At 42.4% G+C, this 25,742-nt stretch overlaps 1 protein-coding gene across 1 annotated transcript in view; it reads right to left on the reverse strand.

Annotated features, from left to right (window-relative positions):
* Window positions 1–25,742, reverse strand: part of LOC149465757 (fer-1-like protein 4) — a 213,680-nt gene that overhangs the window by 115,074 nt on the left and 72,864 nt on the right. Inside the window, exons 9-16 of the mRNA XM_089673264.1 lie at window positions 18,777–18,908; window positions 16,414–16,476; window positions 11,722–11,806; window positions 11,386–11,545; window positions 7,694–7,877; window positions 5,969–6,155; window positions 4,681–5,063; window positions 4,133–4,241 (exon numbers count right to left, since the gene is read on the reverse strand). Coding sequence (XP_089529390.1) covers window positions 4,133–4,241; window positions 4,681–5,063; window positions 5,969–6,155; window positions 7,694–7,877; window positions 11,386–11,545; window positions 11,722–11,806; window positions 16,414–16,476; window positions 18,777–18,908 — 1,303 coding nt within the window. The remainder of the gene's footprint in view (window positions 1–4,132; window positions 4,242–4,680; window positions 5,064–5,968; window positions 6,156–7,693; window positions 7,878–11,385; window positions 11,546–11,721; window positions 11,807–16,413; window positions 16,477–18,776; window positions 18,909–25,742) is intronic.

Here is a 25,742-nt window from a genome sequence, read left to right on the forward strand (position 1 = left end):
GGCCACATAGTCGACATACGGCTACGTTTACTTCCTCGGGCGGCTTGAGGAAAAATTGCCACACCACCGAGTAGGAAACTTTGCCCCCGCTACTCTTCACTGGCTGACTGCTACTTCCTCCGTGCGCACCGGCACCACTACTGGCCGTGGTGGTAGGCTGCAGTGGAGCTGGTGCTCTACTCCGTGGACGTTTGGCTCCACTGACACTGATGCGACCCTGCTGCTGTCTCCTGGGCAACCCACCGACTGTTTTGCTCGCTGCCAAGCTGCCACCCTCTTCTCCTGATGATGCGGAAGAAATTGCCTGATGACGACGAGGCTGCCAAGTGCGATCAACCTCCTCATCATCAAGTAGGGTCTCCGCCTCACTACTAGCCCCCTCGGCTGCGTCTGGGTCAGGAGACAGACCTGTCTCTAGACCGGCTACCGAGCCACTCTCCTCGCCAGTACTTGTTCGCTTGGCTGCTGAAAAGGCCGATGTCTCCCCCCGTTCCTGACCGCCCTCTGTTAGCTCTTCCTCACTGTACAGTGGGGCTGAGCCCACAGCATGCGATACTTCGCTTGGTGAGGGAACAGCAAAGGACAGGGGCAGGTAGAGGACACGTGATTTCAGTGGGCTTGGTCCCGGGCCATGCCAACTAACGGTTGTGTCTGACGTACCCACCGACCGTTGGCTGTAGGTGTCAGAGGTGACCTGGGAAGAGGAAGACGACCGAGCCAACCAATCAATGACGGCAGGGTTGTCGGTGGAGACACGACCGCTGGATGACACCGGGAGCACTGGCCTCTGGCTGCGAATACTGCTGCCTCGACCCCTTCCTCTGCTGCCACGTCTGCTCGCTCCTAAAACATTGCCTCCTCTGCCACTCCTCTGCATGTTGTCTGACATACTATTTAATTCAACGATTAGGTGTCCCTGAGTAACAATTCTCTGGCACTCAGTAACAATTCTGTCTGTCCCTGAGTATGAATTCTGTGGCCCTGAGTAACAATTATGTGTCTGTGCGAGTAACAATTCTGTGTCTGTGCGAGTAACAATTCTGTGTCTGTGCAAGTAACAATTTTGTGTCTGTGCGAGTAACAATTCTCTGGCACTCAGTAACAATTCTGTCTGTCCCTGAGTAACAATTCTCTGGCACTCAGTAACAATTCTGTCTGTCCCTGAGTATGAATTCTGTGGCCCTGAGTAACAATTCTGTGTCTGTGCGAGTAACAATTCTGTGTCTGTGCAAGTAACAATTTTGTGTCTGTGCGAGTAACAATTCTCTGGCACTCAGTAACAATTCTGTCTGTCCCTGAGTAACAATTCTCTGGCACTCAGTAACAATTCTGTCTGTCCCTGAGTATGAATTCTGTGGCCCTGAGTAACAATTCTGTGTCTGTGCGAGTAACAATTCTGTGTCTGTGCAAGTAACAATTTTGTGTCTGTGCGAGTAACAATTCTCTGGCACTCAGTAACAATTCTGTCTGTCCCTGAGTAACAATTCTCTGGCACTCAGTAACAATTCTGTCTGTCCCTGAGTAACAATTCTCTGGCACTCAGTAACAATTCTGTCTATCCCTGAGTATGAATTCTGTGGCCCTGAGTAACAATTCTGTGTCTGTGCGAGTAACAATTCTGTGTCTGTGCAAGTAACAATTTTGTGTCTGTGCGAGTAACAATTCTCTGGCACTCAGTAACAATTCTGTCTGTCCCTGAGTAACAATTCTCTGGCACTCAGTAACAATTCTGTCTGTCCCTGAGTAACAATTCTCTGGCACTCAGTAACAATTCTGTCTGTCCCTGAGTAACAATTCTCTGGCACTCAGTAACAATTCTGTCTGTCCCTGAGTAACAATTCTCTGGCACTCAGTAACAATTCTGTCTGTCCCTGAGTATGAATTCTGTGGCCCTGAGTAACAATTCTGTGTCTGTGCGAGTAACAATTCTGTGTCTGTGCAAGTAACAATTTTGTGTCTGTGCGAGTAACAATTCTCTGGCACTCAGTAACAATTCTGTCTGTCCCTGAGTAACAATTCTCTGGCACTCAGTAACAATTCTGTCTGTCCCTGAGTAACAATTCTCTGGCACTCAGTAACAATTCTGTCTATCCCTGAGTATGAATTCTGTGGCCCTGAGTAACAATTCTGTGTCTGTGCGAGTAACAATTCTGTGTCTGTGCAAGTAACAATTTTGTGTCTGTGCGAGTAACAATTCTCTGGCACTCAGTAACAATTCTGTCTGTCCCTGAGTAACAATTCTCTGGCACTCAGTAACAATTCTGTCTGTCCCTGAGTAACAATTCTCTGGCACTCAGTAACAATTCTGTCTATCCCTGAGTATGAATTCTGTGGCCCTGAGTAACAATTCTGTGTCTGTGCGAGTAACAATTCTGTGTCTGTGCAAGTAACAATTTTGTGTCTGTGCGAGTAACAATTCTCTGGCACTCAGTAACAATTCTGTCTGTCCCTGAGTAACAATTCTCTGGCACTCAGTAACAATTCTGTCTGTCCCTGAGTAACAATTCTCTGGCACTCAGTAACAATTCTGTCTGTCCCTGAGTAACAATTCTCTGGCACTCAGTAACAATTCTGTCTGTCCCTGAGTAACAATTCTCTGGCACTCAGTAACAATTCTGTCTGTCCCTGAGTATGAATTCTGTGGCCCTGAGTAACAATTCTGTGTCTGTGCGAGTAACAATTCTGTGTCTGTGCAAGTAACAATTTTGTGTCTGTGCGAGTAACAATTCTCTGGCACTCAGTAACAATTCTGTCTGTCCCTGAGTAACAATTCTCTGGCACTCAGTAACAATTCTGTCTGTCCCTGAGTAACAATTCTCTGGCACTCAGTAACAATTCTGTCTGTCCCTGAGTATGAATTCTGTGGCCCTGAGTAACAATTCTGTGTCTGTGCGAGTAACAATTCTGTGTCTGTGCAAGTAACAATTTTGTGTCTGTGCGAGTAACAATTCTCTGGCACTCAGTAACAATTCTGTCTGTCCCTGAGTAACAATTCTCTGGCACTCAGTAACAATTCTGTCTGTCCCTGAGTAACAATTCTCTGGCACTCAGTAACAATTCTGTCTGTCCCTGAGTAACAATTCTCTGGCACTCAGTAACAATTCTGTCTGTCCCTGAGTAACAATTCTCTGGCACTCAGTAACAATTCTGTCTGTCCCTGAGTAACAATTCTGTCTGTCCCTGAGAATGAATTCTGTGGCCCTGAGTAAGAATTCTCTGGCACTCAGTAACAATTCTGTCTGTCCCTGAGTAACAATTCTCTGGCACTCAGTAACAATTCTGTCTGTCCCTGAGTAAAAATTCTGTGGCCCTAATAACGTTTCTGTGGCCCTAAGTAACAATTCTCTGGCACTGAGTAACAATTCTGTCTGTCCCTGAGTATGAATTCTGTGGCCCTAACTAGCGTTTCTTTGTCCCTAAATAACGATTCTGTGGCCCTCATTAACAAGTCTGTGTCCCTGAGTAATGGTTCTCTGTCCCTAAGTAACTTCTCTCTGTCCCCAATTCTCGTTTCTGTGGCCCTAACTCTGTCCCTGTCCCTAGTACAGAGCGGTCTGCCTCTGTTCAATGACTGCAGGCAAATGAAGATTTCCAAAATGGCCGCTATATATACCTCGACCATTACACAGTGCTGGCTGGCTGGCTGCTGATTGGCTGATGCGATCACATGTCGTTGAGGAATGCATTATGGGGCAGCGCGCCTTGTCTGCGCGCCTTCCCCGACATCCCCGCTCCGTCGCCGCACATGTCAGCCGCCATTTTCGGAAAAATTTCGATTCGCGCGTCCGAATTAGGCTGTTTTTCGGATTCGGCACGAATCGAAATTTTTCCGATATTCGACTCGAATTCCACTTCGGATACTTCGATTCGCTCATCTCTATACATATCATTCAGGCTATTCACAGCCTAGTAGATAGTACTTCTTAGAACCTGGAATACTAGCCTTGTACTTCTTGGCTGTGGTAAATATTGAAAAATTGTATGTACTTTTTTCATTTACATGACTGAAAAGGTTAACTTAAAAAATAACAATATATACTAAATACATATATACATGCAGGCTATACATTCACTTTAAATATTAAATCTCAGAACGTTTTTTTAGAGCTATCAGAAAACCATTAATACTCACCTATGGAGAATTCAAATTTGACAGTTTTGTTTCCAATACTGGGGTCCATCATTGTGACCTCAAATAGCACTCCAAACAGAAGGAATTGCTCCTTTACCCCTAAAGCATTCTGTGTGAAAAAAAGGATAAAGATCAAATACAAATGGCATAGGACTTTATTAAAATTGTGTACGGCACTTCTGGTAAGCCTTTGGTATGCATATGCTGCTATCAGAACATGCTTCTTATTTAAACTTGATATTGTAAGCCATCACCCCCTAAGTCAATACCCCACCAATTTGCATTCTTTATGATGTAAACATAGCAGAAAGGGTAAGACTCCTTTAATAATGGGTGTGAAGGACCTGTGAAAGCAAGCGCAGAAGTCTCACCAATAGAATTCCAGAAACCTGTCACCCCAAAGCTGGAATATAAGGTTTGTTTGAACTGGCCCTTGATAGTAGGACTATGATATTAGGATAAACCTGCATGTTCATAGCATTTATGAATGCATTCAACCTACAGACCCCTTCCCAATTCCCATAAATCCTCCCTTGTGCTCTGGGTACCTCTGGCAAGGGCAGGATATCATCCACTTCCACAGTGACAGCGTTTGGCTGTTCAGCATTTTCTGAGCCATCTTCTCCATCAGCACCCTCTGCTGCTGCTGAAGCAGCGGCTGCATTTTCTTTATCCTTCTCCTGTGCTTTTTTGCTTTTTTTCTTCATCTTCAGCTTACTGAAGGCATTTTTGAGGGCTTGCAAGGGCTTCTTCTCCTGATTGCTATTATTGGAGAATAACTCTAGTGTTACAGAAACCAGGATCCGACCTCGGTAGAAGATCCCCTCGCCAAGACCTTCGTTCAGATCCCGATGGACATCTCTCAGTGTATAGTTCTGAGGAGACCCATACAAATTGACCCAGGCTGGGCCAAATGTTGGGTTAAAGCCAGCTAAAGACAAAGAAATAGAAAATTAAGATGCGTGTAGGCTTGGAGGAACAGCTTCCATGTATGTTAGAAAAAGAAGGTTTTTGTACTACTAGTGTAAATTATTTTGCTTGGCTGTTTTAGTGCGTCTAGACCAGTCGTTTTTCAAGTAGAGATCCTTGGAACACAAGGGTTCCTCTAGGTTTTGCTAGTTGCAAATTGATCTCCCATCTGAAGGTGCCTGTATAGTTCCTGCTCCGATACCACTCTGTAGAGCAAGTGGTATGAGACCAGTGGTGTGGTTCTTCTCTTTCAAGTAAGCGACCACTGACACTAATGGTCTTTCACTTCTTTGTAAAGGGCACTGTTCCCAGTGACCGTTACTGTAACTAGCATTCTTTCCATTAACCCTCTTTGTAAGCGGTCCTTCCTTCCACTGACCTCCAATATAGGTAGGGGGGCTCCCAATGATAACACTATTACACTATGAGTTGATGATTCCCTGGAACCTGGAAACTATCTCAAGGTGTCCTCTGTGATAAAATGGTTGAGTAAAGCTGAACTAGACTATGGAAGCCAAAACTGAAGGTGCTCAAAGCTGATACATTCCTGGGTGGTAATATGTCAGCTGCCTATGTCAAGAATACAAAGTAAACTCCATGTGACTGAAAGCAGCTGCTTAGCTATAGCACTATTTGAAAATCAACTTTTGGTGAGTTGTGAATCACAATCTCAGCAAAAGTTGGTTGTTATTTAGACATTCTCTAACGTAAGGGATTTATATACACAAATATGTGAAAGAAGACATGTCCTATCTATTTTAATTAGCTTTCTAAAAAAATGAAGTTTATGTATATTTATATTTATACATTTGTTCAGCACCCTAGCCTAACTGTGCCTTTATTGTGACCGTGAACTATTTGTCTCACCATTTTTGCTTGGGTCAGATATCTGCTGCAGATCAATAAAATGAGTGGCCACAGCCACATCCCCAATGTGAGCATCATCCAGGACCTGAATTTTTATCTTCCGAGAAAGAGGAGGGAAAAGTTCAATGAAAATGATTTGCTCGTTCCATTCTGGGATGTTGGTGTCAGTTTCCACAGAGGTTTCTCCCTAAATAACAAAAAGGTTAGCAGGACAGTTGGGCTTTTGGCTGCAAAAACTATTCATCAATTAATTTAACAGTATTATCAATCACAAATGTAATGCAACTGTGCTACAGAGGCTGTACAAACCCCTAGTCAATGACTGACACATCATGTAATTTGTTTGTACCAAAGTCTAGACAGACAGAGGGAATTGTACAACAAGGCTCCTATATAACAGACTAAACAAGCACTAAATCCAGTTACTGAGATGCACAACACTCACAATGTAATCAAAAAACTTTTTTTTCCTTCCCTGGCTGAGACAAATCCTTCTTTATTTGTGTCCCACACGCTCCCCTTCCCAGACACTGCAGCTCAGAGTAGGAGGGTTTCAGCAACAGAGACAGTGAAGCCAATCCAAAAAGCAGGGGACAAGACTAGGTGTGGCCAGATGATGATTGACAGGCTACAGACTTGGAAATCAGCTGTGACAATGCTGACTCACCCCTGCAAAATGTTCTCACCCCACTGTAGTCCAAGCAAGGGCAACCTACTTGAGAGTGGCAACTCTGCTCCGAATTGAGGAGTAGTGCAGCATTGTTGCCACACCATCAGAGGAAGCTGCATTAGATGGACCTCACTAGCAGGATCAATAGGTATTTGTGGTACCTTGCAGGAGGACTAAGAAAAAACGGTAAATGTGCTTAAAATAAAGTGCTGCAGCACATTCTTTTCTTAATGGGAAGCCATAGTTCTACTTTAAGGTATAACTAAAAGCAAAGTATTTTTTAAGTTTTGAATAGAGAGGAGATGGACTAGAACACCTATAAGGTTTTTATTGCTGTATGTGTCCACGTTAGGGACACCCTCTCTATTTGTCCTGTTTACCATTATCATTGATAGTGAATGTAAAGAAAATCCCAAATTTTGTCCTGTCCCCAGAAAAGTAATAGAGGGGAAATCTTCCAACAGAGACACTAGTTCTGGTGACCTTGGGGCTCCAAGGGATTCCCTTAATTACAGAGATTTACTCTCACTTTCTGTTTTGGCTCTGGCACAAGAAGTGAACGTAAATCTCCCCAAGGGGACATAGATGGCAAAACAAAATCTGACAAGGATTATAGCCATCCTTTACTCTTTCTAAAATTAAAAAAAGTTATTCCTATAGCCCTCCTTTAAATGGAATTTAAATTTTTATACCATTTTGATGCCACCAGGGATGGAACCACACCAACAGATGGCCTTGCTGATCTTCAAACACAATCTCTTCATGTGAGAGGTACTTACTGTTTTTTTTAACACAAAACTCAAAACAAAATAAATGGGTTGTATAGGTGGGGCCTTACATAAAATGGTTTTGGTAGATCTAAGAGATTGTGCAAACAGTTAGCAATGTTTATGGCCAGCTTCACCATGTATGGGAGCTTAAACTGCAAGCTCATCTACACTTTGTAAAATTTTTTGCTATAGACCGGTACTACAAGAATAAAGACAATCAATAAGAGCCACTGAGAGATATACTGTACATCTAGACTGATATACAGTAAAGATGTTGGACCATACCTGCTGACCAGCAAAGAAAACCTGTACATATGGATCAATGAAGACCTTCTTGTCCCCCATGATCTTAGAAAAACCTCCCACGATGCCTTCACTCATGCTTGGTAACCCTTCAGCTTTATAGATTTTAACACTGACTTTTGACCATGGCCTCTCGGCTGGAATCCTTCTGGGGAGCAATAAGTTCCTACAAAAAACAAAATGATGACATTATATAATCCTGAAGTAGACCTGACTGTGGAGGGCACAAATCCACATGTAACTGTAAAGAAAAATAACCATTTTTAATTTTTAAGGGGGAAGGCATAGTGCTTTGTAATTATCTTTACTTTTTTTAGTCAAATTATTAGCAAGTACTCTTAGAATTAAATTTTTTTCAGCTAGCAGCTTACCAGACTACCTAATTCTCAAAAAGGGAGTTTTTTCTCCCTGCAACCCCCACTTTTTCCATTCTGCACAATTTGAAACGACCCTTTGTTTTTTGTGTGTTTGCATTCTTAAAGATTTTTACTACAGGCCTGTCCCCCACCGTGCACCACCCAAACTGTATCTGCTCTTGCAGCTTCTTGAGGTATGCACATCACAGGGGCGGACTGACAACTCATGGGGCCTCCGGGCAATAGGGGATCATGGGGCCCCTGTGTCCTTGCCCAAACTCAAAAAAGCCTATGAAAAGGTACCAGGGGCATCTCATGGGGCCCCCTACTGACCCCGGGCCCTCGGGCAGTGCCCGAGTTTCCAAATGGTCAGACAGGACAGGTGTGGAGAAGTTTAAAGCAGGGTTAGGTTATGTAAAAAATATTGCAAGCTTTGAACATCTCATGGAGCATTGTTCAATGGAAAGAGTATGGCACAACTGCAAAGTTACCAAGACATGGCCATCCACGTAAACTGACAGACTGGGCAAGGAGAGCATTAATCAGAGAAGCAGCCAAAAGGCCCATGGTAACTCTGGAGGAGCTGCAGAGATCCACAGCTCAGGTGGGAGAATCTGTCCACAGGACAACTATTAGTCATGCACTCCACAAATCTGGCCTTTGTGGAAGAGTGGCAAGAAGAAAGCCATTGTTGAAAGAAATCCGTAAGAAGTCCAGTTTGCGAGAAACCATGTGGGGGACATACCAAACATGTGGAAGAAGGTGTTCTGGTCAGATGAGACCAAAATGTTACTTTTTGGCCTAAAAGCAAAACGCTATGTGTGGTGGAATACTACACTGCACATCACCCCGAACACACCATCCCCACTGTGAAACATGGTGGTGGCAGCATCATGATGTGCATATGCTTTTCTTCAGCCGGGACAAGGAAGCTGATCAGAGTTGATGGGAAGATGGATGGTGCCAAATACAGGGCAATCTCAGATAAAAACTTGTTAGAGTCTGCAAAAGACTTGAGACTGGGGCAGAGGTTCACTTTCCAGCAGGACAACGACCCTAAACATACAGCCAGAGCTACAATGGAATGGTTTAGATCAAAGCATATTCATGTGTTAGAATGGCCCAAAGTCCAGACCTAAATCCAATTGAAAATCTGTGTCAAGACTTGAAAATTGCTGTTCACAGACGCTCTCCATCCAATCTGACAGAGCTTGAGCTATTTTGCAAAGAAGAATGGGCAAAAATGTCCCTCTCTAGATGTGCAAAGCTGGTAGAGACATCCCCAAAAAGACTTGCAGCTGTAATTGCAGCGAAAGGTGGTTCTACAAAGTATTGACTCCAGGGGGCTGAATAAAAATACATGCCACACTTTTCACATATTTATTTGTAAAAAACCATTTATCATTTTCCTTCCACTTCACAATTATGTGTCACTTTGTGTTGGTCTATCACCAAACATCAAATATATTTACATTTTTGGTTGTAACATGACAAAATGTGGAAAATTTCAAGGGGTAAGAATACTTTTTCAAGGCACTGTAGATTCTTATGACATGAATAAACTATTATGCTGTGTATATTAAGAGCCTCTGCAATGCGTTCTCTTGCACTTCAGTCCCCATGTCTTATTTCATAGTTCATTCAACAGAGAATGCACAAGGAACCTTGATACTCCTCAGGTAAATCAGGAGGAGACCTTATTTCTTGTATAACTGACACTGAATATAACTGTCAGGTTTCCTAAATGCCAACATACACTATATTTCCAAAAGTACTGGGCCAGCCCTCTAAATCATTGGTTTAAGGTGTTCCAATCACCTCCATGGCCACAGGTGTATAAAATCAAGCACCTAGGCATACAGACTGCTTCTACAATCATTTGTGAAAGAATCTCTCAAGAGCTCAGTGAATTCAAGCGTGGTACCATGATAGGTTGCCACCTGTGCAATAAGTCCATCTGTGAAATTTCCTTTCTAGATAAATATTCCACAGGCAACTGTTAGTTGTATTATAACAAAGTGGAAGCAACTGGGGACAACAGCAACTCAGCCAGGAAGTGGTAGGCCACGTAACAAGACAGAGCGGGGTCAGCGCATGAAGTCACCAACTGTCTGCAGAGTCTATAGCTACAGACCTCCAAACTTCGTGTGGCCTTCAGATTAGCACCACAGCAGTGCATAGAGAGCTTCATGGAATGGGTTTCCATGGCCTAGCAGCTACATCCAAGCCTTATATCACCAAGTGCAATGCAAAGCATTGAATGCAGTGTAGTAAAGCATGCAGCCACTGGACTCTAGAGCAACGGAGATGTGTTCTCTGGAGTGACGGATCACTCTTCTCTGTCTGGCAATCTGATCGACGTGTCTGATGGTTGCCAGGAGAACAGTACTTGCCTGACTGCATTGTGCCAAGAGTAAAGTTTGGTGGAGGGAGGATTATGGTGTGGGGTTGTTTTTCAGGGGTTGGGCTTGGCCCTTTAGTTCCAGTGAAGGGAAATCTTAAGGATTCAGGATACCAATACATTTTGCACAATTTCATGCTCCCAACTTTGTGGGAACAGTTTGGGGATAGCCCCTTCCTGTTCCAACATGACTGAGCACCAGTGCACAAAGCAAGGTCCATAAAAATATAGATGAGTGATTTTGGGGTGGAGGAGCTTGACTGGCCTGCAGAGTCTTGTCCTCAACCTAAGAACAACTTTGGGATGAATTAGAGTTGAGACTGCGAGCCAGGCCTTCTCGTCCGAAATCAGTGCCTAACCTCACAAATGTGCTTCTGGAAGAATGGTCAAACATTCCCATAGACACCCTCCTAAACCTTGTGAACAGCCTTCCCAGAAGAGTTGAAGCTGGTATAGCTGCAAAGGGTGGGACATCTCAATATTGAACAGTGCATATGCGTGTAAAGCCAGGCATCCCAATACTTTTTGGCAATATAGTGTATCTCAAAATAATTTACTTATAAATTCATGATTATGGTATGTAATTGCACTACTGAGTGTTTCATTGGCCTGTGGTTTGAGGAGCCTGGGTTGGAAGATCTTCTGGGGTCTTCAGACAGAAGAAGATAATGGTTGATTCAAGCCACTAGTGTTCATTTGGAGTAAAACATTGTTTTTTCATGGACTGATTCTTTAGACATTAGTCTTTAAAAGGGAATTTTAGCATTAGGAAACACTCAATTGATGGACTTCTGGACCATGGTTCAGCATGGTGTGTGCACCGAATGTTTATCAGTGGGTAAGTGCAGTTTGCTGTGATTCATGATGGTGAAAGGAATCTGGTGAGTTGGGACTACAGTTAGATATTTTAAACTTACTTTTCAATGTCATCATTTTGGCTGCTTGAGGTCGATGGAGGCGCAGCCATTGTCTCTCCCTTTGTTACTACAGACAGATTGCATTTCACAAACCCTTTTATACCTGCTCGAGTATCTTTAGGATCAGTAAGCACTGCCCATTTCTGCAGAAATCTGTGATCTGAAAAAAACAGATTGAGTGTGGGCCTTATCATTACAGTTGGCAAATATTTAAAAAAAAATAAAAGTTTTTCTAAAAAAGGACTTTTTCTTAAAATACAGCATTTGATTATATAGCTTGTGTATAACAGTATATTTATTTGGCACTGTATGCAGGAATCATGCTGGTTACTGTACCTTGTTGGTGATAGACAGTTCCAATATCTATTTTAAATGATCCAATGTGTGTTCCAAAAATTGGTATCAACTTGGCATGAACAACCTGGGAAGAGACATAGACTGTAATGTAGAGAAATCAGATTCTTTTATTCCTTGCAGTGTGAAGAAGTATCAGCTGGCACGTTATGTTTTATTTTGGAATCACATCTGCATGCTATGTACGCAAGCACTTTTACAGGGGCTTTACATGTGTTTTGGACAAGTTTCTGTATGCAACGCATGATTTTCAAAGATTCAGCAAGCAAGGCTTTTTTTACAATGCACAAATGTGAATAGGGCCTAAATCACAGTTAAAAAGCGTGTCTATGGAAATGAAAGAAAATGCATGGGTTCATGGCTCTTTGCATGTTTTCTTTACTTTTAAAAACACCCCCTTACCCCCACAACTTCCCTAATATACAAACATTGATCACATCTTCTTCAATTGATGTATTTTCTGCCCCCTCCTACACCTCGTATCTTGCAGTTGTGCAGGGAGGACAACCATCCTACACCTTGTATCTCTCAGTTGTCCAAGGAAGACAAACCATCCTACACATTGTATCTTCCAGTTGTCCAGTGAGGACAACCATCATACACCTTGTATCTTCCAGTTGCCCAGGAAGGACAACCATCCTAAACCTTGTATCTTTCAGTTGCCCAGGGAGTATAACCATTTTACACCTCATATCTTCCAGTTGCTCAGGGAAGGCAACCATCCTACACGTTGTATCTTTCAGTTGCCCAGGGAGGACAAAAATCCTACACCTTGTATCTTCCAGTTGCCCAGGAAGGATAACCATCCTACACCTTGTATCTTCCAGTTGCTACCATCCTACACCCTGTATCCTCCAGTTGCCCAAGAAGGATAACCATCCTACACTTTGTATCCTCCAGTTACCCAAGAAGGACAACCATCCTACATCTTGAATCTTCCATTTGCCCAGGGAGGACAACCATCCTACACCTTGTATCTTTCAGTTTCCCAGGGAGGACAAAAATTCTACACCTTGTATCTTTCAGTTGCTCAGGGAGGATAAACACCCTACACCTTGTATATTCCGGTTGTCCAGGGAGGACAACCATTCTACACCCTGTATCTTCCATTTGTCCTGGAAGGACAACAATCACTTTTAGTGGCAAATAGGAAGCCAGTACAGGGCTAAAGGAAGTCAGCCAAATATCAACCACAGATGCATTTTCAATTAAAACTGCACAGTATGCAATTTTGTTGCAAATTCAACTAGCTTAAAAACAAATTTCATCAAGAAAACCCACCACCAACTGAGGACGGAAAGAAGAAACCAGGGAAGGCGAAAAATAAGAATAATAAACATCAGCTTTCTGAACATCATAAGAGGTGCTGAAATTGACATGCTAAGCTATGATAAGTGAATCTGCCAGGGTTTGGCAAAATTCACAAAACCCAAACATAGCGGCAAAACGCCATTGAAGTCTAAGGGGGGGGGAATCTTATTAGTAAGTAGTTCTGGCTATTTTTTGGACTAATAAGCAAATTACTGTCAAAAAAGGTGTGTGAATGAGGGCACTACCATGGGGGTCAAGTACCAATGCAAAAAAATGCCTTCAGAGATGCATACCTTATGGTATTTTAAAAGCAACACTGAAAAACACAAACATTTTAATTACATTGCCCAGGAGATGCTTTAAAACTGTCTTGTTGTGGTACAGTAAAGTTTTCTTGGACAGACCGTAAATCAATCATGGTAGCACCAAACCTGTACCCTCATCCCTAATGATTCCCTACTGTACAGGTGTATAAAATACAGGAAGTATTTATTGATTCATTTGGTTTATGCAGTAGAGCAACGTGCAGTAGAAAACAACTACTGTGTATAATTTTTCAGAAATTTTCACAAGAATCAGTCTTCCTGGTACCAGTTCATTGTCTAGGTGATATACATATGCATTGTATGAACACTCAAGCATGTAACCCAAGAGACACCAGTAGGGTGGCTTAGTGGTTCGTTTTTTGAATCTGTGCCCTTCCTAGGTTAATTTCTGACTAGGATTGTCTGCACCAAGTTCCCGTTTTGCACTCCTTCTGTGCCAGTTATGATTGGTTTCTGCCCTTCTTGATGAAATTGTAATTATTTTATATTATGAAGTATGTAATAAGAGGTTTTAAAACACACAAAGGTGGACTAAAACACACAAAACTCCCAGGTGGTCAGATACAGAGTTGGGAGTTATGGCAGGTAGGGCCAGATTTAGACCTTAGGGAACCGGGGCACTTCAGGTCTGCAAGACCCCTCATACACAGAGTTGGTTTACATTCTCAATGGCAGTCACACATTTTTAAAATGTATGACACAACGTCATTTCTGAAGTCATGTGTGCACACACACAGTAATAGGCCACCTTCCTTAAAGTGGAGCTCCACCCAAAAAGGGAAAGTTCTGCTTTAGGGCCTCATCCCCCAATCCCCATTAAGGATTGGCACCTTTGGGGAGCGGGTACCCAATTTTGACAGGAACCCACTCCCACTTCTGCTGCAATCACCTAGGTCAGTGGTCGGCAAGCCGCGGCTTGCGAGCCACATGCAGCTCTTTACACACGCTAATGCGGCTCTTCTGTGTGCCGGGCGCCCGCTCCCCTCCCTCCTCTCGGGCGGCCGCCCCAAAAGTCAGGACCTTTTAATCCGGCCCGCGGATGTGGCTGTCAGGATGTGTGTAGGCGGGGCAGCGTGACGAGCGTGAGGGGAGCTAGGCTCCTCTCACAGTCCGCCCTGAAGACCGGAACGGCGCGGGAAAACGGCGAGAGGAACGCGCGGAGCAAAGGTAAGTGAATTGACACAGGGGGGACTTGGGGACTTAATATGGGGAATGAATTACTATGGGGGATGAATTACTATATGGGGGATGAATTACTATGGGGGATGAATTACTATAAAAACTTATTGAAACTAAAAACAGTGTACCATCCTATGTATTTTCAGTTTTAAAAATGTGGCTCTCAAAATAAATTTCAATTGTGGTTTTGGTGAGATTTGGCTCAGTTGAAAAAAAAGGTTGCCCACCACTGACCTAGGTAATCAGAAGCAGAAGTTGTGCTCCCTCTTTCCCTCCCCACAGTCTTCTGGGACACGTGACAGGTCCCAGAAGACTACGGGACCATTCACAAGGTGCAGTGCTACTCACGCATGCACAGCCGGATGCTTACACTGAAGATGACAGCACTGGGGAGAGAGGATGGCCGGTGAAATCGGCTGTGGTGAGGACACTGCTGGATCGAGGGACAGGTGAGTGTCTATTTTTTAAAAGTCATCAGCTACAGTTGATCACTCTATGTGTCGTTTATTTCAGCTGCCAAAATTAGTTTTTAAAATTGATACAATATATTGTTTACTACATTATTGGTCGATGTATTATTATGTGCCTATATATTTCATGACTTTGATTGTTTTGCTACAACTCATCATGTGGGTGGGTTAAGTTTTCTATATTTCTGTATACTGTTTTTACAGATTTTCAATAAAAATATTGAAATATAAAATTGATACAATATACCAGTCCACAGAAAAAACTTTTACAGATGATAACAGACAAAAAACATACACAGAAAATAAAAGGTGCGGCGCTGATAGATATAGCATAGGGTCTATATGCTCATGTGTATCTTAAATGATCAGAAGACACACTGTGATGTATAACAGAAAATAGTAATAATTATGAACATAAAGTAGATATAAATGTAATGTCCAGACAAACAGACGCAGGATCTTGCATAGAAGCTACTAAGCCCAGGATCCCACGGTAAAATTGCGCACTCACCGGACACGCTAAATAATTATTATTTAGCGTGTCCGGTGAGTGCGCAATTTTACCGTGGGATCCTGGGCTTAGTAGCTTCTATGCAAGATCCTGCGTCTGTTTGTCTGGACATTACATTTATATCTACTTTATGTTCATAATTATTACTATTTTCTGTTATACATCACAGTGTGTCTTCTGATCATTTAAGATACACATGAGCATATAGACCCTATGCTATATCTATCAGCGCCGCACCTTTTATTTTCTGTGTATGTTTGAAGGTTTTGCTGGGATTGCCTTTGGGTGCATTGGCTGCTGTCGAGAGAGCGCTCACTTTTCATATATATTTTTATTTTGATAGACAAAAAACATACTTTCCAAGATACATTTAATAGAAGAAAGTAATTTTTTTATTATTACATATTTTATATTTCTTTTGCATTTATGTATTATTATTTTATACAATTTGTTTTTAATAATTTAGATTATTTTTGTATAAAGGGGGCCCTTTCTGTCAGGGGGCCCAGGGCAGTTGAACCTTTTGCCCTCTTATAAATATGCCACTGATGGCAGGGAGTCCTCACTGATGGAATACTTAAGACATTTTAAAAAAGCCAACAGATGGTTCAGCGCAGGGTGCCCTGCCTATAACTAATATGCCACTTTCAGGGGGATTGATCTGTTAAATTAATCTGTGATAACCATTTTCTAGATATTCCTTAATTGGAAACAAGAGTCTGGTGTTACATGAGATCCATTGCAAAGTTTCAGATGATACCAGTATCCCTGAACCCCTGATGTGCACTGCAATACTAAACATTATTATGCCTGGGTGGAGCTGATCTATAACTTAAAGATACTCATCTGCTCAGTGCATAAACATTTTATAACTCACCGATATCTCAATAAGTTTATCGAATACAATCTCACGAGGCTCAAGAAACTCAAACACGAAATACTATGGGAAAAGAAAATTTCAATTTAGATTTTAAATGTCACTGAATATAAATATCTGATCACAAACTATGCTTCAAAGATTTTAGAATGATTGTATGACACATAGTGGTTGATTTACTTAACCACTTCCTGTCCGGACACTTTTACCCCCTTCCTGTCCAGGCCAATTTTCAGCTTTCAGCGCTATCACACTTTGAATGACAATTGTGCGGTCATGCAATACTGTGAACACATATGAATTTTTTAGCATTTTTTTGAGACAGATAAAACTTTATTTCGGTGGTATTTATTCACCGCTGGGATTTTTATGTGATTTGCTATATAAATAAAAATGTCCAAAAATTTTGAAAGTGTTTTTCTCATAAAATTTTGCAAATAAATAATCTTTCTTCATAAATCTTGGCCAAAATGTATTCAGTTATCTTTTTAGTATAAAAAAATAACCCAAATTAGTTTATAACCAAAAATTATAATTTTTAAAACTTTTTTTTACATTTTTATTTTTTTTATATTATTATTTATGTTTTTTTTTAACATACTGTCACCCTAGCAGTACAGTGTCACCATATTGACACTGTACTACTTGTGGGGGGTGATGAAGATTTTTTTTTTATTACACCGATTGCTTTTACACCTATAAAGGCAATCATTTCTCCTCTCTGGCTGCATTTTTGCAGCCATTGAGAAATACTGTGTGAGCTGTGATTGGTCACAGCTTGTTACATGGTACAAGGCTGTTGTGAATAGCCTTGTATCATGTGATCATTCACAGATTTCACTAGTAGTAAGCAATGATGTCAGAAGTGACATCTTGCTTACACCTATTCATGTGATCACTGATTGACCAATGCCCCCAATGCGTTTCACTCTGCTCCTTAGAGTGAAATGCATTGGAGGCGTGGTCAGGCGAGAGTCCAGACTGAGACTACCATTCATTCCAACACCAGCAGGTCTGCATAAATGAGCGGCTTCATGGAATCCATCCATTGCTTAACAGGTCTAGCACTAGCGTTAACCCCTGCAGCATCGGGGGATTACAGATGTGGGGTATGGCGCAATACCAGTGGATCTGCATAAATGTGGGGCTTCATGGGATCCATCCTTTGCTTAGCAGGTCCAGCACTTGCATTAACCCCTGCAGCATCAGGGGATTACAGCTGTTGGGTATGGCGCAATACCAGTGAGTCTGCATAAATGAGCGGCTTCATGGGATCCAGCCATTGCTTAACAATTGCTTGGAGCTGAGAGGAGCTCCTTCCCTGGCCTGCACTCATAGTGGTGGACACAGGATTGATTTCCCTTGTAGCCTAAGTGGCACAGTTTCCATTACTGGTTCACAAGTGCTGGACCTGTCATATTCACTTGTCAAGAGTACTGACTATGTCCGCCCTTTCCACCACCCACATCGCTTCATAGAAGCTGCACTGTAGCTTGTATGAAAAGTGCTCTGTGAATGGATGAGATAGACCTCTCATTCATCCACCCGCCCACCATTCATAGAGTGCTTCCCACTCTTGGAAGCTATAGTATAGCTTCTATAAATGGAGGTGGGGCAGAAAGGGCGAACATAGTCGGCTCTCTTGACGAACGCATATGACATATCCAGCGGCTGTATTAACCCCCACGGCTACTGAAGATTACGGCTGTGGGTGAACCTCACATTAATGGTAAGTACCGTCAGTTTTCCTATTTTTTGTCTCTGAAATATCACCGAAGCTTTGGCTTTAACGATGAACCTTTATTATATATTGTAGACAGTGGTCTGGAGCAGGGGCGGACTGACCATTTGGAAACTCGGCACTGCCCGAGGGCCCGGGGTCAGTAGGGGGCCCCATGAGATGCCCCTGGTACCTTTTTCATAGGCTTTTTTGAGTTTGGGCAAGGACACAGGGGCCCCATGATCCCCTATTGTCTGGGGGCCCCATGAGTTGTCAGTCCACCCCTGGTCAGGAGTGTCTTTTTTTTTTTTACATAACTCCAGACACTGAGTTCTCTGACTTCTCACATGGCTTTATCAACCATCAGGAAATCTGTAGTGACAGAAACTGCAGGATTATCAGTAGCATAACAGGAATAAGTAAAAATAGCAAAGCATATATTTGCAATATAGCTTGATTTGCTAAAAAATATTATGTGTGGGTGGCTATAGGCAGCCCCTTGCAAGCCTGTCGCCCTTGACCACTGCCCATATTGGCTTTGCAATAATCTGGCCAACCTAAACCACCTAAAGGTAGATCTTCACTAGAAATATAACATAATAAGCAAGATAAAAGTAGTAGAAATTGTTAACCCCTTACTGACCTGATTGTAAAAGGGGCAGTTTGTTGATTTTTGGGTAATTGTGTGTCTTTTTTCATCCCCAATTCTCACATGTACCACTGGATTAATATTGACCCCTATGAGTTTCTGAGCTTGACTGATTGTAACTGCAACCTGCAAAGTGATGTCACATTGTTAATACAAATATATAAAATGCAATTTATAAAAATGTTGTACGCTACTTCCTTGAAAGCCCATCACCAGTAAGTTTTGAAAGATAAGAATACTATAATAAAGGGCCTGTTATTAGCATAGAGCAAATACAAATATGTGCTTTCCAGTGGACACTGCAGAGTTTACCTCGCACTGCACCTGTAGTTTGCAAGTAATTCATGAAATATCGACTATGGAGTGGTGCCTTCTGCATCCCACTTTTTTTATAGCATAATGCTGGAGAGAATTACATACGGGGGGGTAAAACTGGGGGAATCAATGGTTAAGTAGGATCTGGGAGTTCTGGTAGATCACAAGCTTAATAATGACATGCAATGCCAAGCTGCGGCTTCTAAAGGGAGAAAAATCATCTCTTGTATTAGGAGAGGTATAGACTCCAGAGAGAGAGATATCATTTCCCCTGGTACAAATCATTAGTAAGACCTCATCTGGAATATGCAGTTCAGTTTTGGGCACCAATTCACAAAAAGAACATTGGGGAACTGGAGAAAGTACAGAGAAGGGCAACCAAACTGATAAGAGGCATGGAGGAGCTCAGCTATGAGGAAAGATTAGAGGAACTGAATTTATTCTCTCTTGAGAAGAGGAGATTAAGGGGGGATATGATCTCCATGTTTAATATATAAGGGGGATATGATCCCCATGTATAATACATAAGGGAGATATGATCCCCATGTATAATACATAAGGGGGGATATGATCTCCATGTATAATACATAAGGGGGGGATATGATCTCCATGTATAATACATAAGGGGGGATATGATCTCCATGTATAATACATAAGGGGGATATGATCTCCATGTATAATACATAAGGGGGGATATGATCTCCATGTATAATACATAAGGGGGATATGATCTCCATGTATAATAAATAAGGGGGGATATGATCTCCATGTATAATACATAAGGGGGGTATGATCACCATGTATAATAGATAAGGGGGGATATGATCTCCATGTATAATACATAAGGGGGGATATGATCTCCATGTATAATAAATAAGGGGGGAAATGATCACCATGTATAATACATAAGGGGGGATATGATCTCCATGTATAATACATAAGGGGGATATGATCTCCATGTATAATAAATAAGGGGGGATATGATCACCATGTATAATACATAAGGGGGGATATGATCTCCATGTATAATAAATAAGGGGGGAAATGATCACCATGTATAATACATAAGGGGGGATATGATCTCCATGTATAATAAATAAGGGGGGATATGATCTCCATGTATAATACATAAGGGGGGTATGATCACCATGTATAATAGATAAGGGGGGATATGATCTCCATGTATAATACATAAGGGGGGATATGATCTCCATGTATAATACATAAGGGGGATATGATCTCCATGTATAATACACAAGGGGGGATATGATCTCCATGTATAATACATAAGGGGGGATATGATCACCATGTATAATACATAAGGGGGATATGATCTCCATGTATAACACATAAGGGGGGATATGATCAACATGTATAATACACAAGGGGGGATATGATCACCATGTATAATACATAAGGGGGGGATATGATCTCCATGTATAATACATAAGGGGGATATGATCTCCATGTATAATACATAAGGGGGATATGATCTCAATGTATAATACATAAGGGGGGATATGATCTCCATGTATTATTATTATTATTATTATTATACAGTATTTATAAAGCGCCAATAGTTCGCTCAGCGCTGTACATTACAAAGGGGGACAGAACATGTGACAGAACAATACCAATACAATGCAAAACATGAGGGGATCGAGGGCCCTGCTCTTTCGAGCTTACAATCTAGGAGGGAGGGGGTGGTGGCACAGGAGGAGATAGCTGTGGAGGATGGAGTGGTAGGAAGAGTGGAGGAGGTCGGCAAGTTAGCAGGGGGTGGGGTAGGCTTCCCTGAAGAGATGGGTTTTCAGGGTGCGCCTAAAGGAGAGGAGAGTAGGTGATAATCTGATAGGTTGGGGCAGGGAGTTCCAGAGGATGGGTGACACCCTGGAGAAGTCCTGGAGGCGGGCATGGGAGGAGGAGACCAGGGAACTAGAGAGAAGGAGGTCTTGTGAGGAGCGGAGTGTGCGTGCTGGGCGGTACTTGGATATTAGGTCAGTGATGTAGTTCGGGGCAGTATGGTGGACAGCTTTGTACGTCAGCGTTAGGATTTTGAATTTGATCCGTTGCGCAATCGGAAGCCAGTGGAGGGATTGGCAGAGGGGGGTGGCGGAGACAGAGCGGTTGGAAAGGTGAATGAGTCTGGCAGCCGTAGTTCAGGATCGACTGAAGCGGGGATAGCCAGCGGCGAGGCAGGCCAGTGAGGAGGGAGTTGCAGTAGTCGAGTCGTGATATGATGAGGGAGTGGATGAGCTGTTTAGTGGTTTCTGGGGTTAGGAACGTGCGGATTTTGGCGATGTTGCGGAGTTGGAGTCTGCACGAGTTTGTTAAAGATTGGACTTGGGGCTGGAAGGATAGGTTGGAGTCCAGAATGACACCCAGTACTCTGGCCTGCAGGGCGGGTTTGATGGTAGCGTTGTTGGACGTGACGGAGAAATCAATGGGGGGTGGTGTCCGGGCTGGGGGGAAGACAAGAAACTCGGTTTTGGAGAGGTTCAATTTAAGGAAGTGGAGCGACATCCAGTCTGATATGTCGCTCAGTAGGTGTGTGATTCGGGCGGAGACCGAGGGGGTGAGGTGGGGGGTTGAGAGATAGATTTGTGTGTCGTTGGCATAGAGGTGGTAGTTGAAGCCGTGAGAGTGTATGAGTTGGCCAAGGGAGGAGGTATAGATGGAGAAGAGAAGGGGCCCGAGGACAGAGCCTTGAGGGACCCCAACAGAGAGGGGGAGTGAGGGGGAGGTGGTAGCATTATAGGTAACGCTGAAGGAGCGTTGTGACAGGTAGGATGAGAGCCAGGAGAGAGCAGAATCTCTGAGGCCGAGGGAGTGTAGTTTTTTGAGGAGGAGGGGGTGGTCGACTGTGTCGAAGGCCGCAGAGAGGTCAAGGAGTAGGAGCACTGAATAGTGGTCATTAGCTTTGGAGGTTAGCAGGTCGTTGGAGAGTTTGAGTAAGGCAGTTTCGGTGGAGTGTAGGGGACGGAAGCCGGACTGTAGGGGATCGAGGAGGTTGTTGTCGTTGAGGTGAGAGCATAGGCGGGTGTAGACTAGGCGCTCGAGGAGTTTAGATGTAAATGGGAGCAGGGAGATGGGTCTGAGGTTGTTCGGGTCATTGGGGTCCAGGGAGGGCTTTTTAAGTATGGGGGTGATGTGTGCATGTTTCAGAGGGGAGGGGAAAGTGCCTGAGGAGAGGGAGAGATTGAAGATGTGGGTGAGGGAGCGTAGGATGGAGGAGGAGGAAGGTCGTAGGAGTTGTGAGGGGATAGGGTCGAGGGGGCAGGTGGTGAGGCGGGCATCAGAGAGGATCTTGGAGACTTCCTCGATGGTAGTAAGGTCAAAGGTGCGGAGTGTGGAGGGAGCTTCAGTATGAGGAATGTAGGGTGGGGTGGAAGAGGAGGTCAGAGCAGTGGTGGGCCCGTGGGAGAGGGGTGATGAGGGGGTAGCTGAGTGAGGGTGAAGGGGGTTGGAGAGAGTTTGAGCAGCGACGAAGTCCCTGCGGGTTATGTCGAGGGGGAGGGGGGGATAAGGGGGTAGCTGTGTGAGAGGGGACAGGTTTAGAGGGCGTGTGAGTTGTGGCAATGTCCTTGCGAATTGTGTCAATCTTGTTTTTGAAGTGATTGGCAATCTCAAGGGCAGTGAGTGAGGTGCTGGGTGGAGGTGGGGGTGGAGAGAGTAGAGAGCTGAAGGCAGAGAAGAGTCGGCAAGGATTGGAGGAGAGGGCCTTGATGAGGCTCAAGAAGTAGGCCTGTTTGGCAGCATGGAGGGAGGAGGTGTAGGTGCGGAAGGCAGATTTATAGCGGGTGAAGGCTATTATGTATAATACATAAGGGGGAAATGATCTCCATGTATAATACATAAGTAGGGATATGATCTCCAGGTATAATACATAAGGGGGATATGATCTCCATGTATAATACATAAGGGGGGATATGATCCCCATGTATAATACATAAGTAGGGATATGATCTCCATGTATAATACATAAGGGGGGATATGATCTCCATGTATAATACATAAGGGGGGATATGATCTCCATGTATAATACATAAGGGGGGATATGATCAACATGTATATTACATAAGGGGGGATATGATCTCCATGTATAATACATAAGGGGGGATATGATCAACATGTATAAATACATCAGTGGTTCATATACTGAACTCGGTGTAGAGTTATTCACCCTGAGGTCATCACAGAGGACAAGGGGGCACTCTTTACATCTGGAAGAAAAGAAATGTAATCTCCAAATATGGAAAGGTTTCTTCACAGTAAGAGCTGTGAAAATGTGGAATAGACTTCCTCAAAAGTTGGTTCTGGCCAGCTCAGTGGATTGCTTCCAAAAAGGTCTGGATTCTTTCCTAGATACACAGAATATAACTGTATATAACATTTATAGGTAAACTTGATCCAGGGAATATCTGATTGCCTCTCGGGGGATCAGGAAGGAACTTTTTTTCCTGCAGGAGCAAATTGGATCATGCTTTGCTGGGTTTTTTGCCTTCCTCTGGATCAACTGTGGGTATAGGATTGTAACTTTTTTTTCTATGGTTGAACTGGACTTTTGTCTTTTTTCAGCCAGACTAACTATGTAACTAGAATTCTGTGATTGGAGGATAGGCTGGTCACATGACTTTGACCGGTCACTTGACCAGGCTCACCTCCTCCCAGCTATTTTTTCTATTAATGGAATAAATGTTGCCTTAAAGCAAGCAGAACATAATGCATATTTGAAAAGCATGTTGCTGTACTTTATAAGGCCCCTTTCACACGGGTGTACTATAACATGCACCCATGCAAGGGTCATGTTTGTCCGCTTAGGGATGCACAGGTGTTCCTGATGCATCCATTCTACTGATGCGCACTGTCTGTGTTCAGGGCCGCGCATCTGCATGGCTGTCAAATTGGTAGCAGCAGCTGTGTCAATGCAGTCGCTGTATCCCAAATGACATAAATGGGACTGCCTGAACAGAGATACATGAAAACCTGTCCATCCCTGTGTGTGCATACATGGCCCTCACAGACATGTACACTGTAGTATGCCCATGTGAACAAGGCCCTAATGTGCCGGAAATTTTTTTTTAAAAGCGGTAGTATGGCAATACTGCTTCATTGAAAGGCGGGATTTGTGTTCAATCATTTTGGAGGACAATCTAGAGGTGGCTGCGGTACTGATAAAGACATATCTTTATTTCAAGTTGATTCAAATATGTAATATTATAACTCTGCTCGACAAACTACAGCCTGCAATAACTGAAGAAACATTTTTCTAATAGGGACAAAACAACATTTTTACTAAGAAAAGGTAGAACTGCTGACAACTTTTTTTTTAATTTATTGTCTGTTCTTTCCTGACCAAGTGACAGCTGCACTTCCATTTCTAGTTCTGGTGTCACAAGTACTTCTACATGTAGAAGAAGCAGAGCCCAGTTGGTAGACTTTTGGCAGTGAGCTGCCCATTGAAGATCTAGGAGGATGTAAGTACATATGTAAATGTAAGACTCAAAAGGTTGAATGTGGTAGCAAGGACATGTAAAGGATATCTTCATTTTAGGATTCAGTCCCAAAGTTCTGGATATGGTGTGCAAACAGGGGTGCAGGGAAGCACATCTGACAACTTGCAACTGAACACCAGACTAGAGGGTTAGATGGACCAGTCACAGGTAAGATATGGGGAGATAAGGATTAAAACATTTGCAACGCCTAGACATAAAAGGGTTTATTTAATCAGACAGTGGATCCTGTCAGTACATAGTAGGATTGTTTGATTTTGAGGTTTTGTGCTTTTTGGTATCTTTCCCTACCCCCCCCCCCCCCACTAGAAACATCCTCTGGTGAGTTGGCATGCATCTTGTTTAGTTAGCAAGTTGCCATACTGTCCACTCAGAAGGTATGTCTTTTGAGGAAAGCGACATTTCCCATATCGAAGAACAATATATTTGAAATATATTTTAAAAATATTATTCCCAAATATATTGACATATATTTGAAATGCTACAATTTTGGCCGTATTCAATATATTATAAAATATATGTCAATAAATATATCTATCTATATACTGTATACAATTCTACATTTTTGGAATGCATTTACAAACATATGTAAAAATATATGTTAAAATGACTTTTTTATATGTTAAAGAAACAATTGAGTACTGTCCGTGATACTTCTTTTATTTGCACTAACATACAATTTTGAGGACAAGCTCTCAAAATTGTATGTTAGTGCAAATAAAAAAAGTATCACGGACAGTACTCAATTGTTTCTGTCGCAAATGCACTAATACGGCTACAATCACCTCAAGCTTATATGTTAAAAAAATCTGAAGAATATATTTTTAAAACTATATTTTTAAAAATATATATTTTTTAAAATATATTCTTCAGATTTTATTTTAACATTTTAAAAATCATTTTAACATATATTTTTACATATATGTAAATGCATTCCAAAAATGTAGATTTGTATTTTTAAAGACATACAGTATATTTGAAATGTATTTTTAAAAATATTTTTCATGTATTTTGTAATAAAAACACATTTCAACATACAGTATATATAAATAAATATATATATATATATATATATATTGAAATATATTGAATATGGCCAAAATTGTAGCATTTCAAATATATGTCAATATAT

This window comes from Staurois parvus, unplaced genomic scaffold (genome assembly GCF_062004578.1).
Source record: "Staurois parvus isolate SC_StPar_1 unplaced genomic scaffold, SC_StPar_1.0 ptg000137l, whole genome shotgun sequence".
In the NCBI taxonomy this organism is placed as follows: Eukaryota; Metazoa; Chordata; class Amphibia; order Anura; family Ranidae; genus Staurois; species Staurois parvus.